This window comes from Taeniopygia guttata, chromosome 3 (assembly GCF_048771995.1).
Source record: "Taeniopygia guttata chromosome 3, bTaeGut7.mat, whole genome shotgun sequence".
Lineage (NCBI taxonomy): Eukaryota > Metazoa > Chordata > Aves > Passeriformes > Estrildidae > Taeniopygia > Taeniopygia guttata.
The window spans coordinates 104,720,307-104,745,514 of NC_133027.1; the positions used below are offsets into that span (position 1 = coordinate 104,720,307).

Here is a 25,208-nt window from a genome sequence, read left to right on the forward strand (position 1 = left end):
TAACTAATCTGTATACTCAGGACCTACCTATGTAAAACTCAAAAATAGCATTAATTCCTCTTTTTCTTTTTTTTTTTTTACACCAAGTCCATACTCATAAAACAAAACTGCTAATGTAAGTGTTGTAAAAGTGTATGTCACTGATTACAAAGTACTGTGGTACTCCAGTGAAAATAGCACAGGAAAAAAATTTAATCTGCATACACTTAAGAATAGACATGTACGGTAAAACAAACAGAAAGTCTTATACAAAACAGAGAAAGGATTTTCAAAAGGCATCAGCTGGTCCATACCATATACAGAACCTATGGAAAGACAGACTCTAATCAACTGGTTATATGCCATCACAACATATAAATATACCACGGCTGAATGAAGTTCATGCTGCTTATTTAACTCAATTTCTTAAGCTGTAGGTGCTTGATTTTGCAAACTAATTTTTCCCATATGTAGTAGTGAAGACAGCTTTTTTCTTTCCTCCAAATTACCACAGTCTAATCCTGAATGATAGTTTTGCCATAATGGAATTATTCAGTCTATGATCTGATTGATTTTAGACCTTAAATACTGAATCTTAACACACGTAAATTTTTAATCCTTTAATTTCTCTATTCTGCCAGTAATTGATAAGGACAGTCGTACTTAGACAAGGTCTTAATTTAATCGCCCTGAAAATCAATTAGAAGGTGAAAAGCTTTCTTATATTATTATTATGAAAATTTCCTGATCAAATTCACAATGCAATCATAATCAATGCATGACACCTCACACATTTTAGTCAATACATAATTCAGTAGTTACATCTCCACCCTTTAAAAACAATATGGGAAGGAATTTGTATCAAAAGCAGAAGTAATTTAAAGGCTCAGAATTAGTCAAACACAATGTCTGAAGTCATTGGACTCAATAACCCATTATAGAAATAATCTAAATAAGGGCCAGCCATGTACCAGAAAGCATTAATTTCACTTCAAATATCTCTCCAGCTAATACAGTGGTAATTGTCTCTTTCCTGCAACCTTGTTGAAAACTGTCCATAGAATCAGAAGGAAAATTTTGACCTGCTGTTAAGCAGGAGAGGTGAATTAGTAAGTAACAATGGTGAAACAACTTTCTTCACCAGCACAAAAATCAAGGTTGATGCCAACTTGGGCTGACCATCAGTAAAGGGAGAATTTGTATGTGAACTATTACAGGAGCTTGGTCTCTACAAATTGATGGAACTGGACAATATCCACTTGAGGGTGTTCCAATAGCTTGTTGACATGGCTGCAAGGTCTGCCTCCACAATCTTTCAGAAGCTGTGGAGATGGAGGGAAATCCCAGAAGACAGGAGGAAGGCTAATGTCACTCCCATCTATGAGAAGGGCTTATAGGATGACGTGGGAAATTACAGGCCTGTTACTCTTACTTTAGTCCCTGCTAAAATTATGGAATGAACCTCCTGGGAGCTGCCACAAGTCAGATGAAGCACAATTGGGAAAAGTCAGCATGGACTCACCAAGGGCAAATCGTGACTGACCAACCTGACTGCATTCTACAACGAAATAACTCCCTCAGTGGATGTGGGGCAAGCAGTGGACCTATATATGCTTTCTATAGGCTTTGCCACTAGCTACTCCTAGACAACCTGATGTGTGACGATCCAGACAAGTGGTCTGTGAGGTGGGTAGGACCTGGCTGTCAGGCAGCACCCAGAGGAGGTTGGTAAATAGTTCCTTTTCAGACTGGCAACCTGTCACAAGAGGGGTCACTCAGAGACCAATACTGAGCCTAAAGCTGTTTAGCATAAGTTACTTGGATGGTGGGATCAAATGTACCCTGATGAGATGCGATGATGACACCAAATTGAGTGGAACTGGATACTTTGGAAAGGAGAGCCACCCTGAAGGAAGACATAGAAGACATAAACTGAAAGAATGGGCTAACAAGAACCTTATACAGTTCAGTGAAGACAAATATAACATCTTGCACCTGGGGAAACAGAAACCAGGAATGCAGCATAGACTAGGATCTACCCAGTTGGGGAGCAGCTCTGTGGAAAAGGACCTGGGCATCTTGGGGACAAGCAGCTCAATATGAGTTGAGAGTGTGCTGCTGTGGAAAACAAAGCCAACAGCATGCTGGATTCCATCAATAAGGACATCTCCAGCAGAGATAAAGAAGTCATTATTCCCCTCTACTCACTGGTCGTCAGGCCCCACCCAGAACACTATGTTCCATTTTGGTCCCTGCTGTGCGAAAAAGAAGTGAACAGGCTGAAGAAAGTCCAAAGGGTGACAAAGATGATCAGAGGATTGGGTAGCCTGTCAAAGAAGGAAAGACTGAGAAAACTCAGCCTTGAGAAAAGAAGGATCAAGAGGGACCTCATCACCATGTTCCAGTATTTAAAGAGTGACTACAAGGAAGATGGAGAGTCCCTTTTTGCAAGGAGTCTTTTACCTGGAAAAGACAATAAGTACTGGGTACAAGTTACTCCTAGGGAGAATCCAACTGGACACAGGGCGAATAATTTTACAATGAGCCAACCATTGGACTACTGTTTCCAAAAAGTGGTGGGTTCCTTAGCTCTGAACAACTAAGATTCAGCTGGATAGTACTAGGCCATCTTGTCTAGATTATGCTTTTGCCAAGAAAGGTTGGACCAAATTACATTTTTGGTTTTGGCTTATATTTCTTATTAAATCCCTCTTTGAAAAAGTACTTTGGGTTATAAGTTTGTTACACCAGCACATAAGAATCTCATAAGTACTGGTATGAAGACCCACAATTGTTCTAGCAAATGAAAACCATTAGAAATAGTCACTTTTCTTTCATATATCTCTGCATCATCAGGTATTTCAGTTTGAGAATTTCCAGAAGCATTCATACATTCTCTCCAAAAGGTGATCATCCATTGAACTACTCTTTTCTATGTTCAAACCTGCTTAAATTTATTTCTTTGATCTTTATTATTTACTTTAACTGAAGTGAAACTAGCCTCAATTTAACACAGTGTACCTGGATCTCTAGCATGCTAAGCTTTCAGGAGATGCTTGATACCTTCCACTCTCTCCTTTATTTTTTTAAATTAAATAAACATAATGCCTTTGTACAGTTTCTATCTTATAGCTTTTTCATTTTGTTTGCTATTTTCAGCAACTTTTATTTCCCTAAATCTCCCTCAACAAGTCCCTCCATTTTGCACCTTTTCTTAGCAGTGCACAAACACAAAGGAATCCCAGATGATGTCATGCCTGAAGTGAAGCAGCACTTCCATAACCGTTCTCTCTGTTAATTCTTAGGTTTGACACTTGCAGAGGGAATGCCTACTACATCTCAAAGCAGTGATTTGTGTTTGCACAAAATTAGCAAAACCCCAGCCAGAGTCGTGACAAAAGGGAAGAACTGCTCTTTTAAAAAGTACAGTCATCTTGTGTGTTCATGATAATCAAAAGACCCAATTCTATAACTGGTTTTTGCACAGCCAGATACAACCACGATCTGGTCTACAAAAGGGTCTTTCCACTGGCAGGTTGATATAACAATGGGAAAGCTCCTGCTTTTACAATTTCCCTTGTATAACACTACTGTGCTCTCTAAAAGTTACCATACACAAGCAGAAAAAACTGGTTTTAACCGTGCAGTGCAGAATGCACAACACTGGCAAAAATCTACTTTGGCACTAAAGCCAAGAAGATGCCGGGGGAAAAAAAAAAACAAAACATACTGCCCTTGTAAGCCCAAAGCTTGTGCTGCATGGTTGATCTGTTAAAGTACAAGAGGTAAATATGAAAAATAATACACAAGGTGAGATTCTTTTTTTTCTTCTTCCTTTCTGTGGTGGCTACAATTGAAAAAAAAAAAAAAAAGAAAAGAAAAGGGAAGAAAAACCAGCTACTTCATACCAACAAAAAGTATGTCAGTGCCTAAAAATCCAGCTCATCTTAGTGAAAATATTACCCCTGTAACACTGGCAAGGTCAGCACCAGTTTGGCTTATTTGTTGCCTAAGTCCCTGTTGTGCATGTTCAAAAATGTTTTAAGTTGTTTTGTTCATAAAGCAGCAGAGTTCACTTTGTTGTGCTGGATCACTCCTTTTTCTCTATATGCAGCTCCTCTCTCGCTTCCTATCTTTAGGCTTCTTGGGATTCAAAAGGAAGAAAGGAAGGAATGTGTTTTTCAAGATGAAACTCTGAATTCATTTTAAGTACTAAGATAAAATTCTACCTAAAATCTCTGTGCAAACAGTTCTCAGGCAGAAAAAAGGATGGTTCTCTTTCTTACTGAAGCCAGCCACTTGACGGTGATATAGAAGATCTTTATCTTTCTTCCACAGAAGATGAAGATGCGGGTTCAAATCATTCTTTTGTGAAGACAAGAGAAGAAGCTGGCATAAAAATTAAAAGCTTTACTAAGGACAAGTCCTGTGGCAACAAGCTAGACAGAAAGGACACAGCAAAATGCAAGTTCTCCAAGAGCTTTTTAGTGTATGATTTAATTTAAAACTCTGAAAAATGATTGGCAATATTAAAGGTTCCCTGACAAAAAGTATGTTCTTCAAGTCCGCCAAACAAATGTGCTCACTTTCTTTCTCTCAGAGTATTCAAAAGCTTGGAGTAAGAATTTCTTTTGCAATAGTTTCTCCCCCAGAAAATCTTGTTTACTTTCTTCAGCTCAATGTAATGAAATAAAAAGGCTGATTCTTCAAAATCTATGAAAGGAAAAAATGCCAGCAGAGTGACAAAGAATTCATAAAGCCAAACTAAGCATAAAGGTCAGATTTCTCTCCTCCTCATTCTTTCTCTCCATAATTTTGGTATAAAGCTGAAGCAAACAAATTTAACTGCATTTGCTGTAAAGTTGTGCCTATAGATTAGGGAATCCTTGTCATCAATCCCTAGAAATAGATGGACCACAGGTGGACTATAAAAGTGAGTAAAAAAACTGGCTAAACAGCAGGACTCAAAGGCTTGTGACAAGTGGCACAAAGCCCAGCGGGCAGCATTGACAAGAAACTGGTACTGGGACCAATTCTGTTTAACGTTTCTATTCATTAAAATGGATCCCAGGCGATGGGATGGAGTGTGCTGCCAAAAAGTTTGGAGGCAATTAAAAAAATAAAATCAAGGGCTGCAGTGGCAACACAGAGAAACCTTAGCAGGGTGAAGAAATGGGCTGACAGAAGTCTTGTGAAATCCAGTAGAGGCAAATGCAAGTCTTACAGTGCAGTTTTGGGTACTCTGGCATTAAAATAATAAATAATAAATAAATATATTTTTAAAAATAAAATAAAATAAAATACAATAAAACAAAATAAAACAAAATAAAACAAAATAAAACAAAATAAAACAAAATAAAATAAAACAAAATAAAACAAAATAAAACAAAATAAAACAAATACAAAAGGTACTTGCAGTCTAGAACAAATCCAGTGGCACCAAGATAGTCAGGGGGCCAAAACACATGACATTCAAGAAGAGGTTGAGACAATAGGGCTTGTTAAATCTCAAGCATGGAAGAATGGAGGCAATTACTGCCTTTTTCAATTACCTCCCCAAAGAATATAAAGAAGATGAAGCCACACTTTTCTGGACCTCTACAGTGACAGAACCAGAGGCAATTGACATGAGTTCATATGCAGAATATTTTGTATAGCTATAAGGGAGAAAAATAAACCAAAAGACAGGTCAAACTGGAAACTGCAACAATATTTGGAAACATACTTAGTCACATACGGAGAAAAGAGGCAGACAAATGCCTAAACAGGCCTAGCTGGACTCAATATGAGCAGGAAGACTAGATTATTTCTCTTCAACACTAAATTATTACCTTATTCTGAATTAGTGATTAAAATTAATTTCTAACTATCTCAAATCATTATTGTATAAAGGAATGCTAGAAAATATCTAAAGAAAAATAAAATAGAAGCAAAACTTGTTCAACTCATGTAACCTTCCCTCCACATAGAAAATTGTCAATCAGAAAAAAATAAAGGCATTTCTTTCCTACTAGAAGTTATTTGGTGAAATGAACATCTTTCCCAGTTTCATTGGGTTAGTCTAAGTTTATAATAGGATATATGTTTGGAAAACATTCTTAGAGGTCACAGAAACAATCCACTTAATCCAAAGCAGAATCAATTTTACCCAGGTTATTCCTGACAAATGTTCATCCAACTGTTCTTTAAAATCTGCAGTGTCAGAGCTTTTATTTCTTTCTCACAGCAATGAAATCTTTTGCTCAGCTAGCCTGAATCTTTTATTTCAAAAAAAAAAAAATCTACCTTGCTGTATTTTAAGCTTATTATGTGTGAATTACTGCTTTACTCACAGTAAACACAAGAAGTTCATTCTCATTCTCTTCTTTTAAATGACACATTTTTATATATTTTAACACCATTATCATTTCTCCTTTCAGTCTTCATTTTTCTAAACTACACATTTTCTTTCGCCTCTCCTCTTACATTGTTTTAGAATGTCTAATCCTCTTCATGTTCTTGGTATTCAGTCATAATGCACCCCATGAAGTTCTGTTGGGATGCTGGAAAAGGCCTGTTTATTTGGCTCCACAAACTAATGAAAATATCTGCCCCTTTGACTAACTATGAAACGTTTGTTTAAGATCCCATGAAGTGGAATTTGTTTTACATTACTGCAAAGAGAGTTCACTGTGATGAAGAGCTATGGGGAGATCCAACACTGAATGACCACAGCCATTCTAAGCACTTCTGCTCAGAACAAATGCAAACACCTCCTGTGCAGTGTTCCATGGAAAACTCATCAAGAAACATTGTTACTGGAAAGATTCTCCACTCTGAGAAATGTCTGTGTATCCCAGCCAGAACCTGGCAGTAAAAACACTAGCACGGATATAAATATTTTTTTAAATACACATTTTTAAGATCACTTTACAGCACTAAAAATGTCATTGTAAAAAAAAGTTCTCCTTGTAATGCTTAATATATTAACATCTTACCTCATACATTTATTTTCTAATTATTACAGAGCTGAATACGCATCATGTAGAGGTTAGCTAAGATTACATAGTCCAGGCAAGACATACTTCTTTTAAGTGTATTATCCTATTTCAGAAAACTTGGAATCGAAGCAAGGCCAAACACAAAACTTTCTTCCGAGTAGACTGCATTTTGATCAATATTATATGAATAATTTTCTTTTAAAACAAGTACCAATCCAAGAGGAATGACATTTGAACTCCAAGCTTGCTAGTTCTACACCCTGTGTAAAAGAGATATTACTTCTCTTGATGACAAGAGCCAGAAAGGCAAACACAACAGTGGTACTACAGTATTCTGACTCCAGACTCACAGCCACAGCACACAAGCTGGACCAATAAAAGCAAACCACACAAAATAAATAATTTGTAAAACCTCCTAGACAATTCTACAGGTCCTTTTAAGCATAAAGTCCCACATTAAGTAGAATCTGAACTTCAGCTTGCCATATGTTAAATCGCACCACTTGGTTGTCTCATGAAGACATGAAGATAAACACCTAAATACCCCGATTTTCAGAGTGATGGGAGATGGATAAATTCCTTCACTAAAACAAGAACACTAACAGCTCTCCTTTGCCTCGTGTTTTTTTGACAGATACAACAAATGCTGTTGTATCTAAGAACTTCACAGAATGCAAATAAGAGCTAAAAATCAAGTCTTCATCACTTGGGAAATGACATTATACATGGTTAAAACAGTCCACATTTTGAACAGCTGAGAAGTTGCATGTAGACAGTATGAGCAGAAAAAGTCTTTTTACTTGATTTCTTCTCATCTAATGTGTACCCAGAACACACCTTCCTGTACAGCTGGAGGCTTTGTTACAGACAGGACACTACTTAGTGTAGCCAGTGTTTATTGAATAACATTTTTTTTAAAACATGATTTTGGAAAATTTCCCAGAAGATACATCTGCCCCTAATACTTGCACCTTGGACTGTAAGACCAGCCAGGGAGGTAGTGAGGACAACTGCATTTATTAGCAAGGAATAAACTGATCAAACTTTTTCCAGATTAACAGTGGGAGATTCCAGATGCACCGAGAAGTATCTGTCTGCTGACTGACACATACAAGCTGGCACACTTTTGTGTCAAAAATCTACACAGCTGCACGCACACTAAAGCTGTTCCATCCATAAAGCACAACTGCCAGCTGCTTGTCTTCAGAAATGGGTAGTGAGAGAGAGTCTCAACAACAAAACAACTGCAGAGTGCAGTTAAAGAATATTTTTCATCCCCCTAAGTGTCTGTCTTTCTAAACTCGCCTGGATTTGCTATCATTTTCCCCTCCATCATGTTTTGGAAGAAGGACAGATGACCTACTAAGAAAAACCCAGATTTATATTTCTCAAAATCTTTATTGAGTTGCCAAACCTGAACTACACATTTTTAGGTACCAAGCGTAGACTGATTTAATCTGATTGTCAGTCATTACTAGCAGATGTCTGGACAAATTGCCTAGTGTGTTTTAGTCCTAGGTTGTCTCCAAATACTCTGACTAATAGCTAGTAGAAGAGAAAGAACATAATCCAAAGCTATGATGAATTATATTTATCCATACAGTATTATCAGCCATCAGCTGCCAATATGAAGGGGACTTTATTTTAACATCTTCCAACCTGCCTCTCCAAACTCTCTCAAATCATCTCAGCCATCACAATAAACTTTACTCAAGGCATCAGTTCTGCTTATGGAGCAGAACTAAACCCCAGAGTGAATTGAAACTTGGGTAGATTGGTGTTGGACTTCCTTGGTTACAAATAGTCACAACTGACAACAAAAGAAAAATATCAAAGGGATTTTTTTCTAAATATACAGTAAAGGGTGCAAACTGATGTCAGGAAAATTGGGCAATTTGGATGAGGAAAGGAGTCCAACAGCTGTTTCTACAGATTCCCACACAGAGACAGGTTGCGCCAGTCAACACAGTGCCAATATTTAACTAACACATTATCACTTTTTATTATTATTTATCAGTCAACTAAGCACCTAGATAGAAAAAAAAGTAAAGTCATCTTCAACTTCTTTTTTAAGTCAGATTCACCGAGTGATCATAGAGAGGCAAGAAGCTGTTTTAAACAAAACCTGAAATTGCACATACACATTTGCCAGTACTGAGTGCTCAAACATCCTTGCCAGAATTACCTGTGGTGACTGAAAACAAGGAATGTCAGCTGAGTGCTCTTCAAAGCTCCAGTATTCTTTCTAATGTCAACAGTGCTGCATGGTTTTTGTAGCCCTTCTCTCTCTTAACAAACAAGTACCATGTTAAGTTGTGTCACTGCCACTGGTGTGGCCCTGGCACCATCAGTGCGCTAGTCAATGCTTGCTCTTACAGCTGCCTAGATTCCTTTTGGATTTCCCCTTCCTGCTGTCATTCTCATGACCTGAGATAAATATTCACATGCACGTATCTTTCATACACCTTTTTTTAAGTCTTCAGCTCTGCTGTTTCTTCTTTTAAACAATCATACTTCATGCAGGCAAATGCAAGATTTCACTTACAGATGCTACAACATCTCAAATGTGCAATCAGGTTCATTTTTGCAAAAAACATACTGTCTGTATCTTTGCTTTATCCTAGAAGTCAAGATATCAGGAAATTATGAGAATCACAGAAACAAGACATAGGTCTACTTCAATCTGAAAATCTCATGGTACTAAAGTAAAATAACTAATCAAGAAAAAAGAGAGAATACTCAAAGGCCCAGAAACCATGGAATTTTATCAGAATGGCAGGCTTTTTTTCTTTCCTTAACAAAACAAACAGGATCACAACAGAAATGCTCTAAAACTGGAAGACAGAGGTTTTTGAGTGCTTATGCAGCCCCAGGAATCCTCAAAAATGTACCGAACAAAACACATTTTAATACTCACAGTAAATTAATTTAAAAGTTTGTATCCAAGAAGAATAAATAAAATCTTATATTTACAACTCAAAACCAAGTAAAATATGAGCAATATCACTGTCATGTACCTCTCTCTGTCCAAACATGAGGTAATAAAAATCCCACGTGTCCAATGATTTCTACAGGTTTTCAAAGTGAGAATCAAAATAGCCCATACATCACTAATCATTACATTACTTTAATAAATTAGAACCTGACTACTTGAACATGAAAGTTTCATAGAACATGATACTAAATGGTAAAATGAATGCAAACTACAATTAGTATGTTTTTAAGGTAATTTAAACTCATTTACCTGTAAAGTAGGTATTGGTGGGGAGAGTGGAACTCGCAAATCTGTAATACCCATTTCCTGGGAAACGGATCCCTTTTGTTACTTCTATATTCATTGTAGCTAAAGATGAATCCATCCTTTCCACCTGGTAGATGGGAGAAGGCCCATTAAGCTCTTCAGGTTCATTCCAAATTATCTTTACTGTTGTGCTGTTTATTCCTTCAACACGAGGGGCACTAAGTTTTCTTGGAGCTGTGGATAAAAAAAGTTAACTAGGTATCATTGTCCATAACACTTGGGGAATTATTTGTTGCACATAACAATCTTTGCAAAACATCCTGTTTTGTTTTCTGATCTTAAGAATAAACACAGATATCCATAGAAGCTTAATTAGGAGAAAAAAAAAAAAAACTCAAAAAACATTCTTAATCTTTATGAGAAACTTACTTTCTCTGTTGCACAAGAAATACTTTATTTGGTTATTCAGGCTTTAGACATATGTATCTATAATTATATCTAAAATATTTTTGTTCATAATCTTTGAGAATATTAATCAACATCTTCATAAAAATTATATTTGGATTCCTTCCTTCCTTGATGGGCCTCTCATGCCAAACTCCCTGTAAATGTGTATCTATTGACTTTCACAAGTGGATGTGAGAGAAAAACCAAAGGAAAATTTGAGCAGTTACAATTCTTGTTACATCTCAGTATGGTACATGACAACAGGGGTCTCTTGTCACTGGACTTATCCTCACCAAGAGGAGCAGAACAGCTCTCTCACCACAGTCCTGCAGGCCCATCCAGTTGTTCTCATGATGTGTACACCAGACAGCAGCTTGTGTTCAGATAATTGCTCACTTCAAGAAAATGACCCTCTCTCATTTTTCTCCACCAATTCCGATGCACACCAGGACTCCATACAAGACTGCTTCCACAAAGGGAGCAACATAAGATAGTTTTACATTATAGGATGATCCTCCTATTGTTAAACCAAATACTTTGATATTCTTTTAAACACTCTGATAGCATTAGCTACCCTATAGCTGAGTTATTAACAAAACTTTTTCCATTTTTTAATAAAAGGATGTACAGTAAGCCACTGGAGGGCAGCATGATCTGTTTGGATAATGACATGATGGTCCTACAGGTGGAAAGAACTGGACCACCACTGAAACAACAGAAGATGCCATCTGGAGAAGTATGAGAACACTTTGCTATGTACAGAATCTATATACATATTATCTTGCTTTTTTCTCACCCTTCTTTCCCTAATAAAGAGAAGGATTTAACAACAGGAACTTCATTTGTGCCCAGGAAGCGAAATACAATGACAACCTCTTAAAATTACTTGTTCCCATAATGATACAGTAAAGAGCAATAAACGCCCTTCAAGAACAATAAAACCTGAATTAAAATATGGGCCTTCAAAATCTGACACATTACTTCACAGCCCAGCATTGTACATAGGATGAGTTCTTTAGAAAAGGAGAGATTGCTTCATTTAAAATTAATTAATAACATCCTTTTAAACATTCCTGCTTTTCCAAGATCATTAACACATTTTTCATTTTTCCTATTTGCCAGTAGTCTATCACTTCTTTATTTTTTCTTTTTCTTTGTCCCCCACACCCCATAACTTGATAGATATTCTTCTTGGAGAAAGCAGGGAGTGGGGGAACTGGGAAACTGCCAAAGGCACTATGTGCTGTAAATTCCTGCTTAGGTATCATTTATGACTTCACAATCTAATTAGTATCTCACACGATGATAGAAATTTACAATGTCAAAATTGAAGTAATGCAGTGTGAGGTCATAAGCTTGCCTGCATAAGTAGGGCACAGCACTAATGAATTGTGGTATTAATGCACAAGTTTAAATAGAAAACATGGCTTAACAATCAAAACTTCACCTCTGAGAGAACCAGCCTACGTCAGCATTTAAAATGCGAACCGAAGAGGTTGAGCCCTCCAGTTCAGATTACTGATGGCAAAACAGAAATGCTAAAATTCATTACTTTTAAAATGCATACAGCTGACTAGCACTCATGACAATAACTACATCTTCCTTTAAAGTCTAGTATTAATAAACGGCAGTTACTTGGACCATAATTATGGCATCTCTGATACCCAAACCTGAAGCTTTTATGGGGCTTATGCAATTAACTACTTAAATGCATCGTAACACTTGCTTCTCTGACAGGGAAGTATTGATTTTTAAATCATTTTCCAGTCTCCTCTAGCACAAATAAATGTACTACAGTTACAGTTAATGCACTGTGTACACGCATTAAACACTGGCATGACACAATTTATTATTTTGTGATATATGGAACACAAGACTACCCTTTCAGAAAAGTAACATCCTTGCTATAGCACTAGTATTTAAACTACAGTCTCCTTGATGCTTGAGAATTCTTGTGCATCAAGACAGCACATCAGCACATCAAAACTGCACATAATAGGCACATGAGTATTTATTAACAAAAATAACAAGAAAACCCAACTGCACACAAAAACAGAAGGTCTTGAAATAAATCTGTAGCACTAGCCCAGTAGGGTACTAAATGCTGAAATTAACAATATCCAACACTAAAAGATTCAGTATATATTTCCTAAAGGTGTCACTGTGGTACCTGTAGCTACTTTCTGAAAGATGAATCGAGTATAATTTTACCTATTTAATTTTTTTTAGTCACATTCTGTTAAGACACATCTGTCAAAATAACGAGCGTACTGCATTTTAGTGGATTCAAAGTCACATTTTTGTGTATTTTAATTATGTAGTTTTAATGTCTTGCTATATAATACATATTTAAAATATTATAAGGCTAAAACAGTATTTAAAAGCCCATGATTGCCGCATGCCATTGTGTAGCAGAGGGCACAGAAAAGACCAATAAAGACAGATGGTCTATACAGCTTATGTTGAAGTCATATATCTAAATATAGATGTTGCTACACAGGTCATTACAAACAAGCCTTTCCCATGTGTTTATGCACACACATGTACACAAAAATGAAGTTGGTAAGTAAAGAGCAGTTAATTTTGTTTTGTTTGAAATAATATCATTTTAGTTTTAGGCTCGAAGACAGATGCCAGCATTTCGCTCTGAACAGATGGTAATTCCATCTAATAGTGCATCTCTGTATTAGTAAGGTCTGTTGTGTATACAAACAGTAATAAACACTAGGTAAGGATCAAAATAAATTTTAATTGTTGACATTAAATTCTGGCAGCCATGGTTCTAAGGATACCATACTCCTTTCTCAAGTCTGTCAGGTTTACTAATACAACAGCTAAAGCTTTTCCATACTCTGCCAGATTCTTGTCCCAGGAATAACATATTTACACTGTGGCTAAATTTTACAGGCTTACATATGTTTGAGTAACTTCTGCTCAGCTTACTGTAGGTAGGTATTTGTAGGTATAAAATTCTCAAGTAGACACTGAATGGTTCAGGAAGGCAAAACCAACAAAAACGATACCATTTTTAACTGTTGAATCCCAAATGCGTACATACAAAAATAAAAGAGAAAAAATGCTAAATTCAAGGCTTTTTTTTTTTTTTTCTCATATTGGAGTTTACCTTGCAGGTAAAATTGCACACCTCACTATGGGTCATGCATTTCATTTTTGATTCCAGTAATTAGTCCAAAGGACCTTGAGTTTGCCATTGCATTTCAGCTATGTTCTCCTTTTCTGCACTTCACAATGGTATCAGTGATTTCAACAGCAAATGAGTCAAGCAATAATACCTACATCTTCCAACAATATTTTGAGTTATAAGAGATTCTTTAGAGTACATTTTGGACTCCTTCCCCAAAAAAAAAAAAAAAAAATAAAACCCACCCACAATGGACATCAAAAGAAAATTTAGTAACAGGGATATGTTGCAATCATATTTCTTTTAAAAAAATATGTAATCCACTGTATTTTTTAAAAATCATGAAAAATATATTGCTTCCACCATATGGGACAACCAACGACTCACCAACCGATTTAAGATGCAGCATATTGAGCTGACCATATGTTACAGTGCTGTTGAATGGCTGAGTGATTCATGCCCGTCACATTCTAGTATATCAATTAAAGCTCCTTGAAGTCTGCATGATTTGTGTCTCTGTTATTAAACCCTGCTAATTCATCCCACTTACACATCTGTTATAAATCTCTAGGAGTGCTGCATGATTCATGGCAATCTGTGAGCATGGTACAGCAAATTCTTCTCCTTGTAATTAACAGTAAATTGTTTTACTGCCATGCAATGAATTTTTCAGTTATATTGCAAATGAACTCCTAAATGCAGGGTTCTTTCCTAAGAACTGACTTATATTATTAGGCAATTAAAGAGTATTGCTTTGAACCAAAAGCTTTTAATCAAGAGAAATGCAACTCAAACATAGCTTAAAAATGTTGCAAATTTGACAGGGAGCAAAAAGAACAAACTGAGCTGTTTTCAGCTATTTTATGACATAATATGTTGTTGGTAGTGGAGAAGAAACAAATAAGTTTTAATTCCCTACTGATTCCCTGAAACTCAAAGAGCAGTTTGAACACTTGGCAAGACAAGTTTGAGCAGATTCTATTTATCTCAGAAGTTACTTAAGTCATCTGTCATTACGAAATTTCTCAGATTACTTTACACTTTTCCAATTGTAAAACAGCGTCTTTATTCTTGGAATAAATAATTGGATAATTAGCCAAGCTGAATCATCAGAGGATTCCAGTGCTGCTCAAGTGTTCTTGTCAAAGGTGAAGCAAATTCATTTCAGCTTTGCCTCTGTAGCTTTCTGAAGAGGCTTTGATTTTTTTTCCTGCTACATTCTTGGCAGCAGCCTCAAATTCATGAGTCCATACATCAAGTCAGTAGTTTAACAACAAATGAAATTAAATTCAAAGAAGGGAAACTAATTGAAGGACAGCAACAAAAGTGTTTGGTAATGTGCTTTTTAATATGGCATGCCACATTTGCATGATAATTTTTCCTTTTTAGCATGGAGCAGAAAGTGACTAGCTTAATGAGGGATTATTCAAGACAGGAATGAACAAAATGCATTCATAACTAAGAACAAAGATTGTATTATGAAACGGAAACAGGCAACTGCCGAGAAGTAACTGGATGATTGGTTTATGCATTATGAATAAAAAGGTAGAAAAATATTTATATTAGTATTCACTAATGACTATATATACAAGATTGTTGTAATTAAAATTATAAATTAACATATTAAGAGTGCTTGTTTAATCATTTTGGGTCCTATTCACAATGAAGAGACTCATGTACATGCATGCAAAACAATCTGTGTTTCCAGGCCAGCAGCAAATGGCCCTAGTATTTCTCTTCTGTAACAAAGGAAACTATACATTTCTTACTACCTGTTTAATAGGTATTGGTGACTTTAAAATTGAGGCATAGCCTTTTGTAGAAAAGCCATTTATGACAGACACAAACAAACGAGGGTTTTTGAAAAGGGTCTGCACTGGACCTTATTCATAAATAGAAAAAAATGGAAAAAAATTTACAAATTGCTCAGATTAAAAAGGACATCAAAACCAAAACAACACGGAGTGTAAAACAGTCCAGGACTACCCCAGCTAATCCAGAGGCAACTCCAAAGCCCCAAATACAACTGGTTGAGAAGTCTGCCAAGAAGCCAGATGCAGCTGGTGCTGGAAAAATATCTCCTACAAATTAGCTTCTGAACCCTGTAATTGCCATCAAAAGCAAAAGATCGGGAATATAGTGTGCTGGGTAAATGGCAGCAATCACAAATCAAATACTTTGCTATGTCTTAAGAAGTGCTTTTTAAACAAATTTAAAAAAAAATAAAGGGCAAAGGAAATGTGAACTTAATTACATGAAATAAGTTTAGTCACACAGCAGCTAATGAAACGTAGCTGTAAGGATTGCTTAAGGCAACCTTTGACTATATGATCTGAGACCAGTAGCATAAGCAATTGTACTGGTCCAAGCATTCACATGGCTAATCTCATCCTGCTGAAATGACAGAAAATGATGGGAATGAACTGGCATTTCTCTGCCTCACTGAAAAAAATTGAAAACATGCATGTTTTGTGTTGGTAATTCATAATTTTATGCAGCTACATTGTCACAAAAATAAATTTTCAAAGGACCAGGTCTCTCACTGGTACCAGCTAGTAGAGTTCTATAGGTACCATTTCAGTATCCTACATGAGAAAAAAACATGCAAAAAAAACTGCTTCTGAAAGTAAAAAAAAAAAAAAAAAAAAAAAAAAAAAAAAAAAAATTAAGGCTAAGGCCTAAGACCTAGTAAAAACAGGCTGAATGCCATTCTCAAAAACAAACAGTAATTTGAACATGGCAGAACCCAGAGAGAAGAATAAAATACAATTTTACTCTATATATTGAGTTGAAAAATGTCCAATATTGCTCTCAGTTACATACCTGGAGATCCAGTTGATGATCTTGAGATAGCACATACAAAAACAAAGCTCAAATTGGATTTAAAAATTTCAAATAAAGTATTAACAATGAATTTTTTTTCTCATCTATCAGCCAAGGTGTTCAGTAGCATGAGCACAATATTGTGGTGCATAAAACTATTTCAAATCCCACAAGGATTGTGGAAGCTGCAGTGCCTTAATTTCCCATTTAAAAGACTGATTAAAAAGTATAAAACTCCTCTAAATTGCATATTTAAAAGTCTGCTATTTCTGTATTTGTATCTGAACAGACCAAATTGAGGTTCTCTTTCTGTCCAGTCACCTTCTCTTTGAAGATAATAGGGATGGATAATTTTCTTCCATTACCTTCCTACACTTGTTTTAATCTTTCATCCCAATACTGCATTTATGCTAACACTGATCTTCCAACACTTTTTACCATTCTTGGAGCGTCAGGCATAACTGTTCTTTTATTTAGCTCACCCTCCTGGCTTCATATGCATTTGTAACACTCAGCCTTTTTATAAAATAACTCTATTCTTAGCAATTTTACTGTTTTCTCACCCTCTCTCCTCCCATTCTTCTGATTTGTCTTCTTTATTACTATTCACAAACATTGTGGGTGTATGTATTGGTGAAGAGCAGTGATTTTGCCAGTCTGACAGACACAAGGACATATGGCCAATTTGAGTTTTCTTTCACTCTACTCCTGCAAAGCTAAACATGAGATATTCCCAGTACAGATGCCTATATTGAACCAAGTTAGAATGAATCCACTAATGAAGTTTGCTTCTGGATTTTAACCAGTCATAGTCCAAGAGACTTCTCACTGAAAAATCGGCAGACTCCTCCTGATGCTTCTGCCCCCTTGGGTGCTATCCTTAAATTTGGCTCCTGCGTGAAATAGTCTCCTTTCTTAGTCTTTTCAATCTTATCTCAAAACTCCTTATTTTTCTTCCTCAACAATTTTTTTTCTAGTGATTTCATGCCCTTGTTTCTTCCTTTGTTTTTATTTTCTGTCTTACAATGTATTAAGGAGAAAAAAAAACCAAAAAAAAAAACCCAACCAAAAAAACCCAATAAAACCCACACAAGTTTTCAGAGAAAAATATTACCTTTTAAAGAGTTTATTTTTTATAACTAGGCTTCAAATTACTCTAATGGATCTGAACAAAGCTTAAAAATGACTTGAGACTCCTAGTGGCAAATTTTAGAAGTCACTGGCAATTTCAAAAGAAGCCCCTCACTAATTCACATCTGTTGGACATGCCAAAATCACAGCCATCAAAATACCCTTTGACTGAAATGGTCCATGTGATAAACCTGTACACTCCATACACAGAAGGTTTTCCATTATGGTTTTCCATTATCATTCTCTTCCTCCTCCTCCTGAGGATCAGAGGAGAAGAATTAGTCCAATTTAGTATAACCTCCAGGCCAACTTGAAAAACAATTCAAAGCTCCTGGATTTTGTTACGATGCAAGAGGACCATCATGCTGGAACACATCTCAGTCAAGACTTCCTCAAAAAAGCTGCCAGGGCATGGAGGGGGACTGGCATCCAGCCAGGAAAGCTGTCTCTCTGCCAGGGAGACTGTCACACTATGCCATGAAACAACTCACACAAGCAGGCTAGATATAAAAGAAAAGAAAAAGAACTCAAAAAGGAAACTTTCTTTTCTGACTCCAGTATATATACAATAGCAAAAGTGACAGTGGATTGGAGGGTGAAACAGCCACCTCTCCAACCACACTGGTCAAACCCAAACTCCATCAGGTCTCTCCATCCACAAAGAAGAATGCAAAACAATCATTATTGATATGAACAGTGTGAGAAACCCAGCAGAAATATGTAAATATCAGAAGGCGTAAGAAACTTTTAGAAGAACTTTAAAACACTCAAAAGAACAGGACAATAGGAGACATTCCTCCATAAAAAAGAACTCCCCAAAAGTCCTAGAAAGACAATTTTAATTTCATTTTGCACGTCTCAATGACAAAAAAAGAAAAGATATAAATGGACTAAGACTTGATTATCTATTTTTACAAATGCTGGGGATTGGTTTTCTCAACTTTGTTTCAAGTTTGAATTGCCTTTGATTGTCATCACATAAGTATTGCTTCTTTTAAATTCTCTTTGGAAACATAGTTTTACAGAACTTCACGAAATGAAACATGCACACACACACAAAAGGAAAGAAAAATAAAAACCAAACCTCACACAAACAAACAAACCCCCCCCCCCCACAAAAAAAAAAAAAAAAAAACCCTGCATGGATAGGATGAAACAAATATCTCCAGGAATAAAAAACTGTGACCTGTAGAAGACACATACAAATTGCATGCAAAATGTACGTTTTTCATTTTTCAGTTTGCCAGAATTTAAGACATTGCAATAATATGCTTTAAATTCATAAAAGGAACACATACAGCACTGATTCTTTTCTTTCAAGGCTTACAACAGTAAATAGGAAAAGGCTTCACCGCAAAACAGGTAATAAATGGGGACATGCCTGCTATGCTATTTTGTATTCTCCTGTCTTCTCTAATGTGATAGGTCTCTGAGTATTAACACAACCAGGGAGGAGATGGTCATAAACAAGCTGTCAAGCATAACTAAGCTATTGTTCCTGAATCTTTTAATAAATGTATAAATGCAAAGTTGGATCATTTGTAGTAATAAGGTGTGCTGTTTAGGCAATATTTGTTTCCATGGTTATTAGCACAGACTGGAATACTGTTCCTCATACCTGTGTGGAATAGGATAAAGTCATACTTGTTATACAAGTAGGAGGCTCTGTATATGGCCAGCCTTCCACTTGAAAAAAAATAATTGAAAGGCAATGAAATAAACAGACACAAAGAACCGAGGACAGATTAGAGGCAATATCCCAACACCTTAAATTTCACTTCAGTAGAGAGAGTGAGGTAATTGCAAAGACCATCATCACAACATCTGTATGACAAAACCACTAATTGCTTAACATTTTTAGTTCTAATTATTTAACATTTTTAGTTAAGCATTTTAGCTAATATTGTGAAAATAATTGATGTGTTTTAAATGCCTATACAAAAGGAAACCACAATGTTAAGTGGTCAGTTCTCTTCAGATGACCACAAGTATGTCATATAGCATGAGTTTGAGCTTGTATTTATAGTATTAAAGAACCATACTGACTACTTCGTTCCATGAATGAAGAGACTTATAAAGCTGATATTCCTTACAATTTCTCTCTTAAAATCCTCTTGAGCCCCAATGTCCAAGAAGTGAGTTTATGCCAGTCCTTTCTTGAAAGTAAATACAGGCTTTCTTCATCTCTGATGTGTATTTTCCCCTAGATTTGTAGACAGTACCTTTGAAATTCATTACAATGCTACTGAAATTAACTTGAAGACTGAAAATGCACAGGAACATATATCCAGTTTCTTTAGCACTGTTCCATAGACATGTAGATACATATCTATAAAGCAAAATCTCAAATCTCGTGGGCTAAAAAAACAAACATTTTCAAAAAAGCAGACCCAAAGCATGTATGCTGCTTCTGATCTAGGCACTATGTACTTATGTTACTCTTAAAGCCATGCAACTCCTCCTGCATGTGTTAAGCAAGATATTGGCACAGCTGGAGCATTTTACATTTCTTGTTATGCAAACACACACTGAAAACCCCCAACAACAAATTAACAACTTCTTAGCATCCTGAATGAGTGAGTGGATGTAGCCACATTTATGTGCCTTCACTGTTTAAACAAACACAAATAAAACCCATACATATCATAACTTGCAACAGAGAAAGCAGTATACAAATCCTACTGCCATAGCAGAGTACCTTAAACCTCCACTGAAAACATTCTGGTTTTAATCTGTCAAAACAAACAAATAATAATTAAGCAAGTCACTTCGTATTAATACAACACCTACCCCTGCCACTGTGCATCAAACTAGGACCATCATCATGGTATTCATTAGTAAAGCATGTGTCAGCTTTGCACTTTGCTACAGACTGTTTCCTTACCAGCTGCCAAGGTTTGCCCCATGCCTGGCTCACTGGTTACACAACCAATTTGATTGCAGAGAGTAACAGTAAAGTTGTACGTCCTGTAAGGTTTTAATCCCGTTGCTACGTAGGAGAGCTCGTGAGCCTCGGCTATATGCAAAACCTGCAAAGCAAACAGATTGGAAGACAACAGTTGGTTAATAATATTTTCATTCCTGTCATTTGATGACATGATCACTAATAAGAAACTTGTCTCTGAACTTGAAGGTTTCTTCACTCAGACATGAGAAAGCCTGAATAGACCAACTGAGGGAGAGGATTATTTTGGAGAGTCTGAACAAGCTGGGATTTAGGTGATAATACTTCCCATCACACTGTTTTATGAGGTAATAAGCCAGTTCCTGAGTGGATAAATGAGGAAACAAAGTTATTGCCTCATAAAACTGTGTGGTGGTGCAGTTATCACTACAAACAGTGCAGCGACAACTGAGATGACGAAAATGACACTATTAAGTTGTGAAATCTGACCACCATTGAAGGAGTGACATGATTAGCAGGCATTAGGAGGGAGGGAAATAACAAATACCTACAAACACTTGCATCTGCTTTACTTTAACATCAGCATAAGCCATCAGTGGGAGGGGAACTGAGTAAACTGCAGCATTTTTGCTATCTTTGTTTTCAGATTTTTTTTCGTGAAAAATCTTGCAAGCCAGTGACCAGAAGCAATTGGCATTTATGTGTTGTTACAACAGCCTGAGAACAGTAGTATCCCCATCTGATAAGCAAATAAACTGAGGCCCATCTGTGATAATACCAAAAGATAAAATCAGCTCTGAATGAGAAATACAAGAGCACTACATCCATTCCCATATTCATATTCTGATTATGTTATCATGTTTCTGCTCATTCCTAAGCTTTCAGTTTACTATTAATGCCATATTTGTTTGCCAAACCCAGTCACTCAAACATTACAACAGTATTTTAAATTCTCGCATTTTGACTTTTTAAATGTTTCTTTCCAATATTTTAATTTTCCCCACTTCAAAACCACATCCAGACAAGTATCTTTTTAAGGAGAATGTAGATACCTAAAACACAATATGGCTTTAAGCATATTAGCAAGTACAACAACAATATAGAACCAGTATACACAGGTATCAAAGTAATTTAATTTTAATTGCACAAACTCATCTCTCCTAATTTTGAATCTCACCTGCTACTGAAAACAAGTCAGCTCAGAAAGACAGCTTAAAATGCAGAAGTAGTACATAGCATTACATCAAACCTGTAGGTGATCAGAGAACACACAACAAACCAGGGAAAAAATTCATCACAATACCACAGAGAACATCAGGTTTTATCAATTTTATTATTGCCAGTTAGGAAAGACTTAATGTAACTAACAATAATACCTGAGAATATGGTGGCAGAGACCTTTGTTCAGTCATCAAACCGATGCTATACCCCATCACTTCTCCTCTTGATATATTATCTTCAGGTTTTTCCCATGACACATTAAGGGAATGTGGTGAAAGAGGAAATACTAATGGAGACGGCATAAACACTGGGGCTAAAATAAAGTTAAATTAATAATATTCATAAAATAAATGAGCAATATGTATAATGCAAGCTTCCTCATTGTACTTGTAAAACACCATTTCAGACAATCATTTCTCTTCCCTTTCTAACCTTATTTTCAAGTCTAGCTGGAATTTTCACCTTATTTTTCTAAGCACTTCACTCTTCATTCTCCTGCTTTCTACTCTGGCTATGAATGCAGATTAAAACTCTGCCTGTGTCTTCAAAGAAATACTAATCAACACTACAGTCCCATCCCCTGTAGCAGGTAGGAAAGTATATACAAATGAAAAGGCCTTGAAGAAAAACTTCATGCAACATGGGAAAAAACTGATAAAAGCAAAAAGTGTTCAATACTTCAGCATCTTAAAAGCAAATCTGTTTGCTAGGCCAGTTTGAAATTAACATGTCTCTCACTTCTTACAAAACAGTTCCCCTGTCTTCCATAGTAAATCTGTTAAAGGATTGTTTGCACTGCAGTTAAATCCCCACCTGATTCCTCTGTAATAATAGGATACCAACTCACAGCACTTCTGCTACATACAAACAACTGCACTAATGGACCTCTTCCCAAATACAATTTAACACTTTTATAACATATAGTATTTAGGAACAGATAGGCAAAAAGGTTCATTTTGAAGGAGGAATTAGTTTAGTCTGCTGTTTTGCTGGAACAAGTGACTGAGGGCACAATTTTCAAGCTAATACTAAACAAAAGCATAGGTAATGTAAAAGAGATATTTGATTGTCAGCCATGAGCTTTATCAGTCTGAAAACCATAGATTTCTACTGAAAGCATTGAAATAAATTGCTGATATTTCAAATAATATGTCAAGTGGCAAAGCCCTTTTGAAACTCTGAAGAGTCATAATACGAGAGGCTGTGAACTGGTTACACTTTGATAAAAAGGGGCCATATGATGACACTTGGCCTCTATAAAAGCCCATGAAGAGCTGTAAGGAGTTAAAGAGCTGGCCATCTCAAACACAAAAGACTTTGCCATGAGATAAGCACAGAAGGAAGCAACAGGATGTTGTTAACTCCAGGCCTGATGCACATGAGATCTGCTTTGCTCATTCTCGTTAAACGTGGCCAGACAAAAATTCCCACTTCAGCAAACTGTGTGAAGAAGCAACCAACCACACACAAAGATCACCCCAAGTCATGGGAGAGATGGCTTTTGCAAACACCAAGAACCACTGAAGCTCCCCTAAGCCACCATAGGAAGAACCTGAGATAAGATAAAGATGGTACTATTGTCCAGATAGCTGTCCAGATGTTATCTCAGACCCAGCTGGAGCTTAAAGAACCTTGGGAAGAAAAATGTATCACTGGTAGTGGACACAAAGAATGCAAGATTTATGGGCCACAACAAAAGCCAACTTGGCAACCATGCTGAAATCAGCTCTGATTTGGTAAAAGGTAATTCCATCAGGGGAGATCATGACCACTGATTCACAGCCCATCAACCTAAGAAACCCACTGACACAAAAAAAGAGAAAGACTGAGCATATAGACTAATTAGCATTAGAAGCAAGGGGATCCTCTAACCAACAGAATAAGAGAACTGTGTAGCCAATGAGCATTAGTTCTTTTATTTGCTAAAATGTATAAATAGTGAAACATTTTGAATGACCTCAGAATAACCACAGAAGACCAGAGTGAAGAAGGACCAACAGGACACTGCTGGATCCATGGGTGGTAACGACCTTCTGTTGATCACTCTCTCTTCCCCACTGTGTTTTCCCTTTCTTTCTATCTCTACAGCTCACATTTCCTGTTAAATAAAATCCATGTTATTGACTTTGGCATATGGACTCATCTGAACCTTAACTCACATGGAGGTACCTCTCACTAACAGGGTCTCAGCAGAAGTTTCAAGCACTATACTCCTGAAAAGGTAACCCTCTAAAACTCTTCAAATTAAAACATTGTGTGGTATGTTTTACAGTCTTGTCGTTTAAATGTAGGGCTAATTGACATGGATTATTTTCCTCAACAATATGATATTATGGTGAAGAAAATGCTTTTGCTTTTCATGCTCAATTCTGAGATAATCTGACCTATCTTTAATTAGTTAAAATATCCCTAGTTAATCATCACTAGACACTTTTATTGAACACTAAGAATACATGCTAATCTACATTTTCCTGTCATTTCTGTCAAATAAATTCAAACCAGTGCTTACCAGCCTCTCCTGTTCGTCCTGATATCCAATCTGAAGATATGCTACCTGCCATGTTTACTGCTAGCACATAAAATTCATACTCTGTGAATGGCTCCAGGTCAATGACTGTGGTGCTGGTCTGTGGTGGAGCCAAGGCATTTTCATTCTGAGATTCCACAACTGGTTGAGGACTGAGCCATCCACTGCTTTGGAAAATACGAATTTCAGGAGGAAGGAAGTTCCCAGCTGATCTTAATTTTTTCCTCATGTAAAGTTCATATCTTATTATTATACCTAAAGGAAAAGGTCAGAAAAAAATAGTGAAATTAAAAGATATCTGGAGCTCTAGTAAAATACCAAATTTTTACACTTTTTTTCCTTTTTTTTTTTAAGACAAAGAGAACTTTAGAGTGATATTTTAATTATTTTAATGCCAACATCTTAAAACATATTACTGGATAGGAGATACATGTACATCAGTTCAATATCAATGCAAACTTATTATATAAGCAGGAAGGACTCACCACTCTGAGGTAAAAAACAAAAAAACAATCAGTGTTGTGGTATGAAGCAATACACAATTTTGGTTGGATTGTGAAAGTAGTTTAATTATAAGATCATATGAAATTTTATCAGAGATTTCTTGCAAAGCCAGGAGATAACCGCCATAAAATTTATGCATTTGGGTCTGTATTCATGGACTAAACTAAAGAGGTTGCTTGTTGGGAGAAAGAGCTTTTCTCTTTGTCTTTGGAGAGACCAGGAAGTCTGACCAGATATCAAGGCAAATAAGAGAATGTTCCTTAAATTTGCTTGTGCACATTAGGTGCATGTCATGGCTATGAACTGTG

At 36.3% G+C, this 25,208-nt stretch overlaps 1 protein-coding gene across 5 annotated transcripts in view; it reads right to left on the bottom strand.

The window, feature by feature from the left end:
• USH2A (usherin) overlaps positions 1-25,208 on the bottom strand; it is a 373,664-nt gene that overhangs the window by 265,291 nt on the left and 83,165 nt on the right. For all 5 annotated transcript variants that reach the window (XM_072927553.1, XM_030269121.4, XM_030269120.4 and 2 more), the window contains 4 exons: positions 24,379-24,651; positions 22,025-22,182; positions 20,628-20,772; positions 10,204-10,434 (listed from right to left, as the gene is read on the bottom strand). In XM_072927553.1, the coding sequence (XP_072783654.1) occupies positions 10,204-10,434; positions 20,628-20,772; positions 22,025-22,182; positions 24,379-24,651 (807 nt within the window). The remainder of the gene's footprint in view (positions 1-10,203; positions 10,435-20,627; positions 20,773-22,024; positions 22,183-24,378; positions 24,652-25,208) is intronic.